Genomic DNA, 12,680 nt, shown 5'->3' on the forward strand with positions numbered 1-12,680 from the left:
TGCTCCATGCTCATAATCATTGCTATGTTTGAGCCCATCAATGCAGCCACTGTGTCAATCCATCCAGTTGAGGGTCTTTCTCTTTTTTACTAACCCTCAACTCTACCAAGCATGATGTCATTCTCCAGGGACAGATACTTCCTGATAACATGTCCAAACTATGTGGGACAAAGTCTCACCATCCTTACTCCTGAGGAGCATTCTGGCTGTACTTCTTTCAAGACAGATTTGTTTGTTCTTCTGGCAGTCCATGATGTATTCAGTATTCTTTGCCAATACCCTTAATTCAAATGCATCAATAATTCTTCAGTCTTCCTTATTCATTGTCCAGCTTTTGCATGCATATAAGACAGTTGAAAATATCATGGCTTGGGTCAGGTTCACCTGAGTCCTCAAGGTGACATCTTTGCTTTTTAACGCTTTAAAGAAGTCGTAGAACATATGTAAGACTCAGTATTTTGAAATTTACGGAAACTTGTTTTATGGTTCAGAATATGGTCTTTTTTTAGTGCATTTGGAAAGAGTGTATACTCTGCAGTTTTTTTGGATGTATTATCCCATAAAAATTGATTAAGTCAGAATGATTAAAATGCCACTTAAATATTCTATGTCTTTATAGATATTTTTTTTAACTGTTCTATCAATTACTGAAAGAGATGTTAAAATCTCTAACCAGGATTATAGCTTTGTCTATGTATTCATTTAGTTTTAGTTTTGTTTTTTTTTCAGTTTTTTGTTTCATGTATTTTGAAACTCTGCTATTAGGAGCACATACACTCGAGTTTGTTATGTCTTTGTGATTGAATGACCTTTTTATCATTATGAAATGAGCATGGGGCCACCATGTGTCAAAGCTAACTCAGCAGCTACTATCAACAACAACAACAACAAATCTTTATCTTGGGTAATACTTCTTGAAATCTGGTTATCTTGTATTAATACAGCCACATCAGCTTTCTTATGCTTACTGTTTGTATGTTATATATTTTTCCATTCTTTTGCTTTCAACATATATGGATTTTTTAATATTTGAAGTGTATTTATCATGTTGCTGTTGTTAGATGCTGTCAAGTCAGTTCCAACTCATAGCGACCCTATGTGCAGTGGAAGGAACATTGCCAGTCCCTGTGCCATATTCACAATCATTGTTATGTTTGAGCCCATTGTTGCAGCCACTGTGTCCATCCATCTCCTTGAGGTCTTACTCTTTTTTATGACCCTCCACTTTACCAAGCATGATGTCTTTCTTCAGGGTCTGGTCCCTCCTGATAACATGGTGAAAGGATGTGAGATGAAGTCCTGTCATCCTTGTTTCTAAGGAGCATTCTGGCTGTACTTCTTCCAAGACTAATTTGTTCTTTTGGCAGTCCATGGTATATTCAATATTCTTCACCAATACCACAACCCAAAGGTGTCAGTTCTTGTTCCGTTGTCCTTATTCATTGCCCAGCTTTCACATGCATATGAGGCGATTGAAAACACCTTGACTTGGATCGGGTGCACCTTAGTCCTTGAAGTGACATCTTTGCTTTCTAACAGTTTAAAGAGGTCTTTTGCAGCAGATTTGCCCAATGCAATGCGTTGTTAAATTTCTTGACTTCTGCTTCCATGGGTTTTTATTATGGATCCAAGTAAAATGAAATCCTTGACAGTTTCAGTCTTTTCTCTGTTTCTCATGATGTTATGTATTGGTCCATTTGTGAGGATTTTTGTTTTCTTTATGTTGAAGTGTAATCCATACTGCAGGTTGTAGTCTTTAATCTTCATTAGTAAGTGCTTGATGTCCTTTTCACTTTCAGCAACTTGGGTTGTGTCGTTGCGTAACGAAGGTTGTTAATGAGTCTTGCTTCAATCCTGATACCACGTTCTTCATATAGTCCAGCTTCTCAGATTATTTGCTCAGTATACAGATTGAATAAGCATGGTGAAAGAATTCAACCCTGATGTATACCTTTCCTGACTTTAAACCACACTGTATCCCCTTGTTCTGTTCCAATGACTGCCTCTTGGTCCAAGTATGGGTTCCTCATGAGCACAATTAAGTGTTCTAGAATTCTTGTGTGATTTTGAAAACTCTCTATTGTATCTTTAGGTTTTGGTTGTCTTATCCCTTAATATAAATAGTTTGTTTTATATTTCCTGTTGTTTAATGTAATAAGAAAGGAGCCCTGGTGGCGCAGTTGTTAAGCACCGAGCTGCTAATCAAAATGTCAGTGGTTCCAACCCACCAGCTGCTCCGTGGGAGAACGAAGTGCCAATCTCCTTCCGTGAAGATTTACAGCCTTGGAAACCCCGTGGAGCAGTTCTACTCTGTCCTGTATGGTTGCTGTGAGTCAGAATCAACTGGAGGGCATTTTTTTTTTTTTTTAAATCTAGCAAGAGGTTTGTCAATTTTGTTAATCTTAAAAAACACAGAGGACAACCTGAATCTAGTATTGTTGATTATCTCCAATTGCTATTCCTATGTCACTAATTTCTGCCTTGGGCGAGTTGTTATAGGAGTGAGACTGGGAGTCAGGGCCGGTAGCAGGGTGAGGAAGGAGAGGGAGGAGGCTTTGCTCTTGCTCTTTTCTCCTTCTCACACCTGCTAGGCTTGTCCTTCCTTTCCATCTGACTGCAAGTAGAGTGAGGAATTGAGAAGTCAAAAGAAGGGAAAGGTTTGAAGGGGGATGGAGGACAGTAATCCAAGGAGGGGTAAATACTAAGGCACAAAAGGTACACTGGTTTGTAGTCCTTAAGAATGGAAGACTTTTGGTATTGGCCTGACTCTCCAGTCTTTAGCTATTGAGGTGCACTGAGCTCCTACTGCATTTGACTTTGATGCTCAAAGCTGCTTTACTTTCGATAATGTTTTTTAATTGAAGTAATTAATACCATTTTGCAGTCGATTAATCACTGCAGGTTAGAAATAGCTTGAGCGGGTTTTAAGTAAAGAGAAAAAGCCTCCTGTCCTGGATTCAATAGTGTCCCCCGAAAGTATGTGTCATCTTGGGTAGGCCATGATTTAAGACATTTGCCTGTGTTTGAAAATTATCCAAGGCTGGGGTGTGTATCGATATTTAAGAATTGTTGTTGTTAGGTGCCCTTGAGTCAGTTTCCGACTCATAGTGACTCCATACGAAACACTGCCGAGTCCTGCACCATCTTCATGATCATTGTTATGCGTGAGCCCATTGTTGCAGCCACTGTGTCCATCCATCTCCTTGAGGGTCCTCCTCTTTTTCACTGACCATCTACTTTGCCAAGCATGTTGCCCTTCTCCAGGGACTGATCCCTCCTGATAACATGTTCAAAGTATGTGAGATGTAATTTCACCATTTTTGCTTCTAAGGGACATCCTGGTTGTACCTCTTCCAATTCTAATTTAAGAATTAGATAAATATAATTTAGAAGTTATCTTAAACTATGTGCTTTATCTCTTTTATGTTCTCTTTGTTCTACCTGCGGTGGTTATTTCATGGAGGTGGATAATACCAATTAAAACTTTTGTATTAAACTAGCTTGATTAAATGCAGACTAAAAATACACGAAAGTGAAAAGTGGTTGCCAGTGAGAATTTACGGCCAAGCTTATGAAAAGTTTTGAATTTTCAGTTTATTTGTATTAATGATTTTCCAGGTTTCCTCTACCAAATGTCAGTATGTTTATCAAAGACCCTTTGGTTGCACATAATGGACTTGGGGTTTCTAGCTTTCTTAAGTAACTCAAGCATTAACACCTTGGTCCGTTTGGACTCTTGCTTTTCTAGGCTGCCCTGCAAGTTGGGGGCCATGGGGAGCGGCTGCACCAGTGCCGAGAAGTCATGCTTCTGACTTACAAATCCATCCCCATGCAAGTAGACGGGGAGCCCTGCAGGTTGGCCCCAGCTATGATCCGGATCTCCTTGAGGAATCAGGCCAATATGGTACAGAAGAGCAAGAGAAGGACCTCAATGCCTTTACTCAATGAGTGAGTCAGCTTTTTGCCCACCTTTGTCAACATGGCGGCCTCCGGGAAGAGAACGTGAAGCATGTGCATGGTCTGGGGACCTCACTGTTTTGGGAAGAGGTGGAGAGTCCAGGAAGCTCAACAGTTTCTTGGTCTCTCTCATGGGAATGTATGTATATATATATTTCTTCATGTTTATTATACAGTTACCACACCCTTCTCTTGAAAGACTGTATGCTGGAGAGATGGTTCTTCTCCACCAGCCACTTGAGTATATATCTACTAGGGCTACCAGAGACTCATTAGAAGTGAGTCCCTAAAATGTGTCTAGATAGATGTGCTTTTTTGGTTTTGTTTTAAAAAGGCATGTTGTTAGCCTCCTCTCCATCCAGCTCACGTGGAGAGTGGTGATCCCCCCAGTGGCAGGAGATTGCATCCCCTTCTTCCTGTTAGTGAATTCTCCTTTTCCTTATGCCCCCACTTTGGGGTCCTGTTTGCTCTAGTCCTTCAACACAGTTTTGCCTTTCTAGGTAGCATCCTATTGTCTAGACTTAACCTGGCCAGTTACTGCTTGTACTCCTAAACAAAATATGTCCCTCCTGGACCTTTTACTTTCTTAAAAAAAAAAAAAAACCCCTCGCCGTCAATTCTGACTCAGAATGACCCTGTAGGACAGAGTAAAACTGCCCCACAGGGTTTCCAGGGAGCAGCTGGTGAATTCAAACTGCTGACCTTTTGCTTAGCAGCCAAGATCTTAAGCACTGCATCACCAGGGCTCCTTTCTTAGGCATTCTGTAAAATGATTTGACATAAGGTGATCATGGTTAGAGTTGTAGATAATACATATTCAGTGTATAGAGTACCATGCCTTGATCCAATTAGTGATCAAAATGTCTATTTTGGGTTGGAAAGGAGATGCAGAAAGTTGGGGATTTTTGTCATCTTTTTGGGTGTCTTCTGTATATTATGCCCATATGCCTAATCTGACTCAAGGTAAGGTCATTTCAGGGCTCAGCCTTGGGTCATTATGTCACAGTGAGGGACCCTGAAAAGCGCTCCCCCGTTTGTGCCTGTGATGCATGGTCAGCGATTTGTGCCGAATGGCTGGCTTCCTTGTAGCGCCTGTGAAGCACGGGCATGCTCGCCACGCGGTTACGGAGTCAATATGACAATCACCGGAAGCTACTAGAATAAACTGGTGACACAGGTGCCAAAGATCGCTGCCAAAACTTGTGTCACCTCCCTTTCCCTTGAGGCATATATTGAGGACCAGCCCTGGCTGGTGCTCTCAAAGTCTTCCAGTTTTTGGTGTCTAAGTCTGGTGCTCTGGGGAGATCCTCTCTCTCCTTCTTTCCCAGGGCACCTCTGGACTTCCTCGACACTTTATTTAGAGGTGTTGCTCAGTTATATTTCTTTTTTTTTTTTTTGTCTACATTTTGCAGCTTGTGAAATGCTTGGCTCATTCCTGATGCCTTCCTTTCTCTCTGCCTGACCTTCTATTAGGTTGAATATACAATTGCTGTGTTTGTAAGTCGAAAAAAAGGGGGTGGGGTGGGAGGAGGAGGTCAACAATTGTGTATGGTTCACCAGCTTCCCTAGAACCTCAGGAGCTCAGCCCTGAACCACCGGTTTGGGAAACATCAAATTCTTTTCAAGTGTTGATTTCAAACAGCTCTTGCCTTTAAGAAAGGCAAGAAATGTGTTAGCTCAGAAACCAAATCTTTGAGATTTGGGCTTTCTTCACAAATAAAAACAAATATCAATAGTTTTATTTTCGCGCTCAGGGCAGACGTGACATGACGGAACTTCACGGACAGCTGTGCAGGTGTTCACAAGTATGCAGTTCCTTTCCACCAGGGGGCAGTAGTGCCTTCATCCAGGCAGCCTCAGGCCATGAAATGGCAGTAACAGTATACTTTTTATTTTTGAAAGGAACACTTATAAAACTTCAAAACCAGAAGTTTTCTTAATCACTACCTATTATGAAATTTATCATTTAACACTATGTTTTTGGAAAATTAACACAGATAACACATCTTCAAAGGAAAACAGCACCAAGTCAGCATGGAATACTTGTACACACAATCTTAATTCCTCTCCCCACTGTCCCTGTTCACCTCTGCGACTAGGTTGCTCTCTGTTTCACCAGAATCCTTGCTTTGAAATTGAACGTCATCCTCTAGACTTCCTAGTGGAATTCCAAGTTAAAAGGCAGCCTCACCTTTAAGACCCTTCTACAAGTTTTCTTCAGCCTTCAGGGGCCTCCAAGCTTTTCTCTCTTGCAGTCACGGTTGTGTGAAATTCACTATTCCATCCAAGGCAGAAAGCGATCATTGAAAGACATTTATTATTTCCTTTTTTTTGTTTTCCTCTCCTCTTCTCTCCTCCCTCGCATCCCATCCCATCCCATCCCTTCCCCTTCCCTCCCCTCCTCTTTTTTTTCTTTCCTTTCCTTCCATCTTTCCATCCTTTCTAATTTTTTCTAAGACTGTTTCTTCTGTTTTATTTGCCTCACTTCTCTCTTCCTCACTAAGGAAGAAAAGAGAATTCGTTTTAAATGTCTTTAGAATTCTAGTTTTAAAACGTGTGTGTGTCCCCATCAGAAAACAGTGATTTTTCATTCCATCTTAATGACTACCTGCCTTTCACACACCATGCAAATGTGAATCTTTGAGATTTAAGCACTGTGGCTCCCTGGACAACTGGCTCCCTTTTCTGCTTGAATGTGGGTGTTCCTTGTGAATTCTCCTTTCTCTGGAAGATCACCTCTACACCCCAGGCCTTTTCGTAAAAATTGAAGACCAAAACCAGACATCTTTACCTGAATGCTGAAAGCCGGGCCCATGGGCTCCATTCCACTTGTTTCCCTGTAGCCACCCCCTGAGTCATTTACATTCACATTTTGTGTCACCAAGCCAGACATCTCCACTTTCACGTACCCAGTGGGCTAGCTACCGTGTTCTTTGAAATTTACGTTCTAGTTATTTCTCAAACCTTCGGAAGTGACAGCTTCTCTCTCCTCTGCTAGTAATATGGCCTCAGTTCAAGTTCACTGTCCCTCCACAGGCATTGCTGAGTTTACTCCTCATTCACGTCCTTGCCTCCAGTGTTGCTGCCCTTCATGCTGTCTGTCCTTTCCTGTGTTCTGGTTAGAAGCAATGACCTTTCTACAACTGGAAAGCCTTATTCCCTGGCACTGGTACCAGACATTTTTGACTTTTGCCTTCTTCCCCATCATCTCCCTGTGGCCTGGAGATCCATGCCATTCCTGGGACTGTAGCCCATGGCTTACGCCCTCACGTTTTTGCATTTCTGTTGCTTTTCCTGTAAGGCCCTCCTTACCCCTTTATCATCTGGCTAGCTCTCATTCAAAGGTCAAGAATCCACTGAGAAATCACTTTCCCTAAGAATCCTTTCCAATCTACATGCAAGCATGAGACACCCTACGCTGTGCTCCTGTAGTGATCTCGGGCCTCTCCGTCGCACCCTTCATCAGATAATGGCTTAACCGCTGCTTTCACGTCTCTCTGCTCTGTTCTGTGGGAGCTCTTGGTTTTCCCTTAGGCTTTAGTGGTTGTCACAGTGCCTGAGAGTTACGGTCATTTGGTAAATAGGTGGCTTACTCAGAGATCAGATGCTATGTCTGTTACATTTCCCAGAAATTATGTCAAAAATAAGTATTTTGTTGTTATCGTATGCCATCTAGTTGATTCCAACTCACAGCAACCCCGTGCACCAGGGTAGAACTGCCCCATAGGGTTTCCAAGGGTGTAATCTTTACAGAAGCAGACTGCCCCGTGGAGCAGCTGGTGGGTTCGAACCACAGACCTTTTGGTCAGCAGCCGAGTGCTTAACTATTGTGCCACGTAAGCCTACCAAAAAAGAATCTTAAAAAAACTCATTAATACTAAATAAGATGGGAAGTGTCTTGGTCACATTTCATGATAATAAGTAGAAGATATATATGTACTTGCATAAGAATGGATCACGTGGATAGCTATAAGGATTTCCATGAGAAAGAGCTAAGTGTTAGACCTTCCTGGAGCTGCTTGGCCTTCATTTATAAGAAATGTCCTGCCCGAGACTCTCGTCTGTCTGCTGTCACTACATGCAGACTGAACAGGTGGCCCCATGTGCTCAGAGGTGCTCCACTGGACAGGAGCATAGCTCGTTTTTTCATGGCTCATGAATCTACTCGCCACATAAACTCCAGTAAATATCCTCCCTGCCAGATAATAATAAGAGGATTTTTATCTAGGTTTAGGAGGCCCTGGGTGGTACAAACAGTTAATGTGCTCAGTTGCTAACTGAAAGGTTGGTGGTTTCAGTTCACCCAGAGGTACCTCAGTAGAAAGGACTAGTGATCTATTGCCGAAAAGTCCGCTGTTAAAAAAACCCCACGAAGCCCAGCTCTACTCTGACACACATTGGGTAGCCATGAGTTGGAGCAGACTCGAGGCAACTGGTTGATTTTATCTAGGTTTGTATTCACGTACTATTACCATCATAGCCAGAGAAATTCACCCTATTTGAAAAGCAGCTTTGCAGGAGATCAGAAACTCAAAATACCTCAAGTATCTTAGGAAAACTGTTACCCTAAGTTCATCAGGAATTAAGGCTGTGTTGTAAAAAGTGGTCATCCACAGGCAAGCTTTCTAGTTGGCAAACTTTGAATTGGAAGACTGGATTCTGTCACCCTGGGCTGCTGAGAAGGAGTGTTGGCTGCAGCTGGTGTCCTTTGAGGACCACAGGGGCAGGGAGAGCCTCCAGCAGGAGCTGACTCATGGGCAGCATTATCTAAGCATTTCCGCATCTAAGAGAAAAGAGGGGCCAAGGGGACTAGGCCTGTTGCAGCTGTAGTGAAAACCTTCAAGTGGTCCCAGAGAGCAGAGGGATGCAAAAGTGACCGGAAAATTGGGCATAGTTTCCTAAATTCTAGATTTGGTCTTTTCCAAAAGCCACTGAGGGTGTTCTCGATTATAAAGGAAGGGAGAGAAGGAAAGGCCTGTGGTTTCACATTTTCTCCCCAGAGTGTGGGTGGAATTGTGGCATCACCAGGATGAACTTAGGCGTCCCTTCGAGCTCTTCAAAAGCCTTTGCTAGTAAATGAAAGGAAGTTGAAGTTTCTGTAGTCAAAGGTGCTCTATCTAGTACACTCCTTGCCACAAAAAGCGCTACAAAGTGGGGACTCCTGAAGGCTGTGCTTAAGGATTACGTTGATGTTTAGTCTCCTCTGAGGGGTGCTTACTGTGCCAACACGCCACCTGGAATGTGTGAGTGCTTGTGTGCGTGTGTGCGTGCGTGTGAGTGTGTGCCTCCTGCCACTGGGCATCCTCAATGACCAACATAAGGGGCTTGATGCGCATCCCCAGACACCGGCACCAATATCACCTTGACCTGCAGGCCGAGCCCCTGAGCCCACCTGCCTGCATAGGCTCTCACCTGCCCCGTGCTCCGTGGCCACCAGGGCCAGCCCCGCTGTGTGTCCTCTTGGCTTCATTGCTCCCACCAGCTTTTTGGATGATCTCCGTGGCTGGCTTTGTTTTCTTTTCGTCTCGCTCACTGTTGGGTGAAGTGCTCGTTTGATTTCTGTTTAAACTGTGTCTGTCTCTCTCTCTCTCTCCCCCGTGTCCCTTGTCTGTCTGTGCTATGTGCTGGCTGTGTCTCCGCTGCCCATTCCCCGCTGCCTCTAGCATCCATCAGGTGCAGTCTGCGGACCTTCGTAGGGTGTCGGCTCCTCCCGGCTCCTTCGCCATGTGAGTACTGCCCGCTGGGTTCTTACCTTTCCTCTGCCTCTGTCTCCTTCCCAGGGCTGGTGACCTGTGTCCTTCTGCTCATGTCGGCCACACGGGCAAGGAGGCCACCTAATGGAATTGCGTTCTTTTCCCCTTCTTTCATCTGAGGTGGAGCTGTGAAGTTCTCAGTGTTCTACGGGACTCAATCCTGGAAGATTTAGCAGTTTAATTTTTGGATTGAATGGTTCGAGGCCTGTGGTTGCAGGGGGTTATATACAATTCCGTAGAAAACACTGGTTTTTATGGAAAGTCTATGATGCCATTAGGCTGTCCCGTTGCCTAGAGCTTAGGGATGACACTGAGGGAGTGCCTGATCCCGAGGACTCGCAGGCGGACCCTTAAAGCTGGGAGTGGAGCTTTGAGTGTAGGTACACGCAGAGGTATGTTTTGGTAATGCGCAAACTGCGAGGAACTGCAACCCACTATACGTGTTTGTGCACATGCTAAGTTTCTGCTTTAAGCAAAGAGGATTCCTGAAATTTTGGTTTGTGAAACCCTGGTGGCATAGTGGTCAGCAGTTCAAATCCACCAAGCGCTCTTTGGAAACCCTATGCGGCAATTCTACCCTGTCCTGTAGGGTTGCTATGAGTCAGAATTAACTTGACGGCAACGGGTTTGGTTTTTTTTGTTTTGATCATATATGGCCACATATCAATTGCTGAATTTTAATCAAAGGTATCCATGGCCTCATGCAATAGGACAAAACAAAGCAAAGGAATATTTCTCCATAAGTCTTGTGCAGTGTACATTAATGAATTATTAGAGCAATGCCTGAATTAATCTTTAAAAGTGAATGACTTCGTGGTAAAGTCCCTGTTAAAAGGCACACACACACACACACACACTCTGCATTTCATATATTAGGAGTATCCATGCAAAACACTCCATCTACCAGCTTTTATCCAAACAAATTATGAAATTGTAAAAAGCGGATTTTTTCTTAAACCCGTTCTGAACCCTTCTGGCATTCAATGGCTACCTCTCGTGAGGTTCCATTTCCCTCCTGCTCTTCCCCCCACACCCCCAAAGTGAAATGATGTGAACCATTCACACCAAATTCATTCATTTGTCTTCCACAAATATGGAGAACCTACCCTAGATACCGATCACTCTGTGGGGACCTGGTGTGCAGAGACCAGAAGGGCAGATTCTAACCCTGGAGGAGTGGACACAACAGGAACAGCCATGTTCTGTTGCCCACAATACAGTCACAGTGCAGTTCAGCCGGCACCCAAGTATTGGTTCCCATTGCATTTCCATCTGAATGGCTTTTCATAGCATATTTATTGTCATATTTGCTTTGTTGTTTTTAAGTTGTTAGGTGCCATTGAGTCGGTTTTAACTCATAGCGACCCTATGTACAACAGAACGGAATGCTGCCCGGTCCTGCACCATCCCACAGTTGTTGCTATGCCCGAGTCCATCGTTTTAGCCACTGTCTCAATCCATATCACTGATGATGTTCGTCTTTTTCACTAACCCTTCACTTTACCAAAGTATGATGTCCTTCTCCAGGGACTGATCCCTCCTGACAACATGTCCAATGTGTGTGAGATGTAATCTGGCCATCCTGGTTGTACTTCCAAGACAGATTTGTTCATTCTTTGTTTCAAAAACATTTTTAAATATTTTGTTTTACTTAAAATATTTTAAAGTAATTTGTTGGTATCTGTTTTAAAAATATTCAAATGAGTATACAGTAAAATTGACTTTTTATTGGACGGTTTTATGAGTTTTAACCCATGCATAGGTTTATATCTTGGAAGAAAGCCTTGGCGATCTCCTTCCAAAAAATCAGCTATCGAACACCCTATGGAGCACAGTTTTACTCCAACACACCTGGGGTCACCATGAGTTGGAGTCAACTCCACGCCAACTGGTTCTGTTTTATTTTATGGATTTATATGATCACCATCATAATCACAGTACAGAAAAGTCCCATTACTCTGAAAAACTCCGTTGTAATCTACCCCCTTTGTAGTCACACCCCCGTCCAATAAAAACCAAACCCATTTCTGTTGATTGATTCCAACTCATGGCGACTCTGTAGGGCAGAGTAGAAGTGCCCCATAGGGTTTCCAACGAGCAGCTGGTGGATTTGAATTGCTGATGTTTTGGTTAGCAGCAAAGCTCTTAATCACTGAGCCACCAGGGCTTCATATGGCCAATACCGATCACTATGATTTTATATTTTCAAGAATGTCATATAAATGGAACCATATAATATGCAACCTTTTACAGCGGGCTTCTTTGACTCGACATGATGTCTTCGAGATTCATCCAAGTTGTAGTGTATGCCAGTAGTTGTTCCTTTTTATTGCTGAGTAGTATTCCATCATATGGATGCTTCATGGATTGTTACCTGTTGTCCAGTGAAGGGCATCAGGATTATTTCCGATTTGGGATGATTGTGAGTAGCGCTGCATAAACATCGATGAACAAGTTTTATCTAAATAAGTTTCTCCAGGTTAAACACCTTGGAATGGGTTGCTGGGTAATATGGTAAGTCTAGATTGAACTTCGTAAGAAACTGACAGACTTTGTCAGAGTGGTTACCCCATTTCACATTCCTGCCAGTAATGTGTGAAAATTCTAGCTGTGCCCTGCCCCTGCCAGCACCTGGTATTGTTGGCATTTTAAATTTTAATCATTCTAATAAGGGTATAGCGGTATCGTGTCAGAGCTTTACTTTGCCTTTTCTTAACGACGATGATGTTGAACATCTTCCCATGTGCTTATTTGCCACCCATTATATACTCTTCAGTGAAGTATCTGTTTGAGTCTCTTGCCCATTTTAAAATTGAGTTGTTTGTTTTCTTCCCGTTGAGTTTTGAAAGTTCTTTATATATTCAGGATCTAAATCTTTTCTCAGATAAAACCAAAAACCTGTTGCCATCTAGTTGATTCTGACTCATAGCGACCCTATAGGACAAAGTAGAGCTGCCCCATAGAATTTCC

The 12,680-nt window shown here is 43.0% G+C and overlaps 1 protein-coding gene across 1 annotated transcript in view; it reads left to right on the top strand.

The window, feature by feature from the left end:
* Positions 1-12,680, top strand: part of DGKI (diacylglycerol kinase iota) — a 491,936-nt gene that overhangs the window by 315,095 nt on the left and 164,161 nt on the right. Inside the window, exon 20 of the mRNA XM_049893911.1 lies at positions 3,749-3,948. Coding sequence (XP_049749868.1) covers positions 3,749-3,948 — 200 coding nt within the window. The remainder of the gene's footprint in view (positions 1-3,748; positions 3,949-12,680) is intronic.

Source organism: Elephas maximus, chromosome 8, assembly GCF_024166365.1.
Source record: "Elephas maximus indicus isolate mEleMax1 chromosome 8, mEleMax1 primary haplotype, whole genome shotgun sequence".
Lineage (NCBI taxonomy): Eukaryota > Metazoa > Chordata > Mammalia > Proboscidea > Elephantidae > Elephas > Elephas maximus.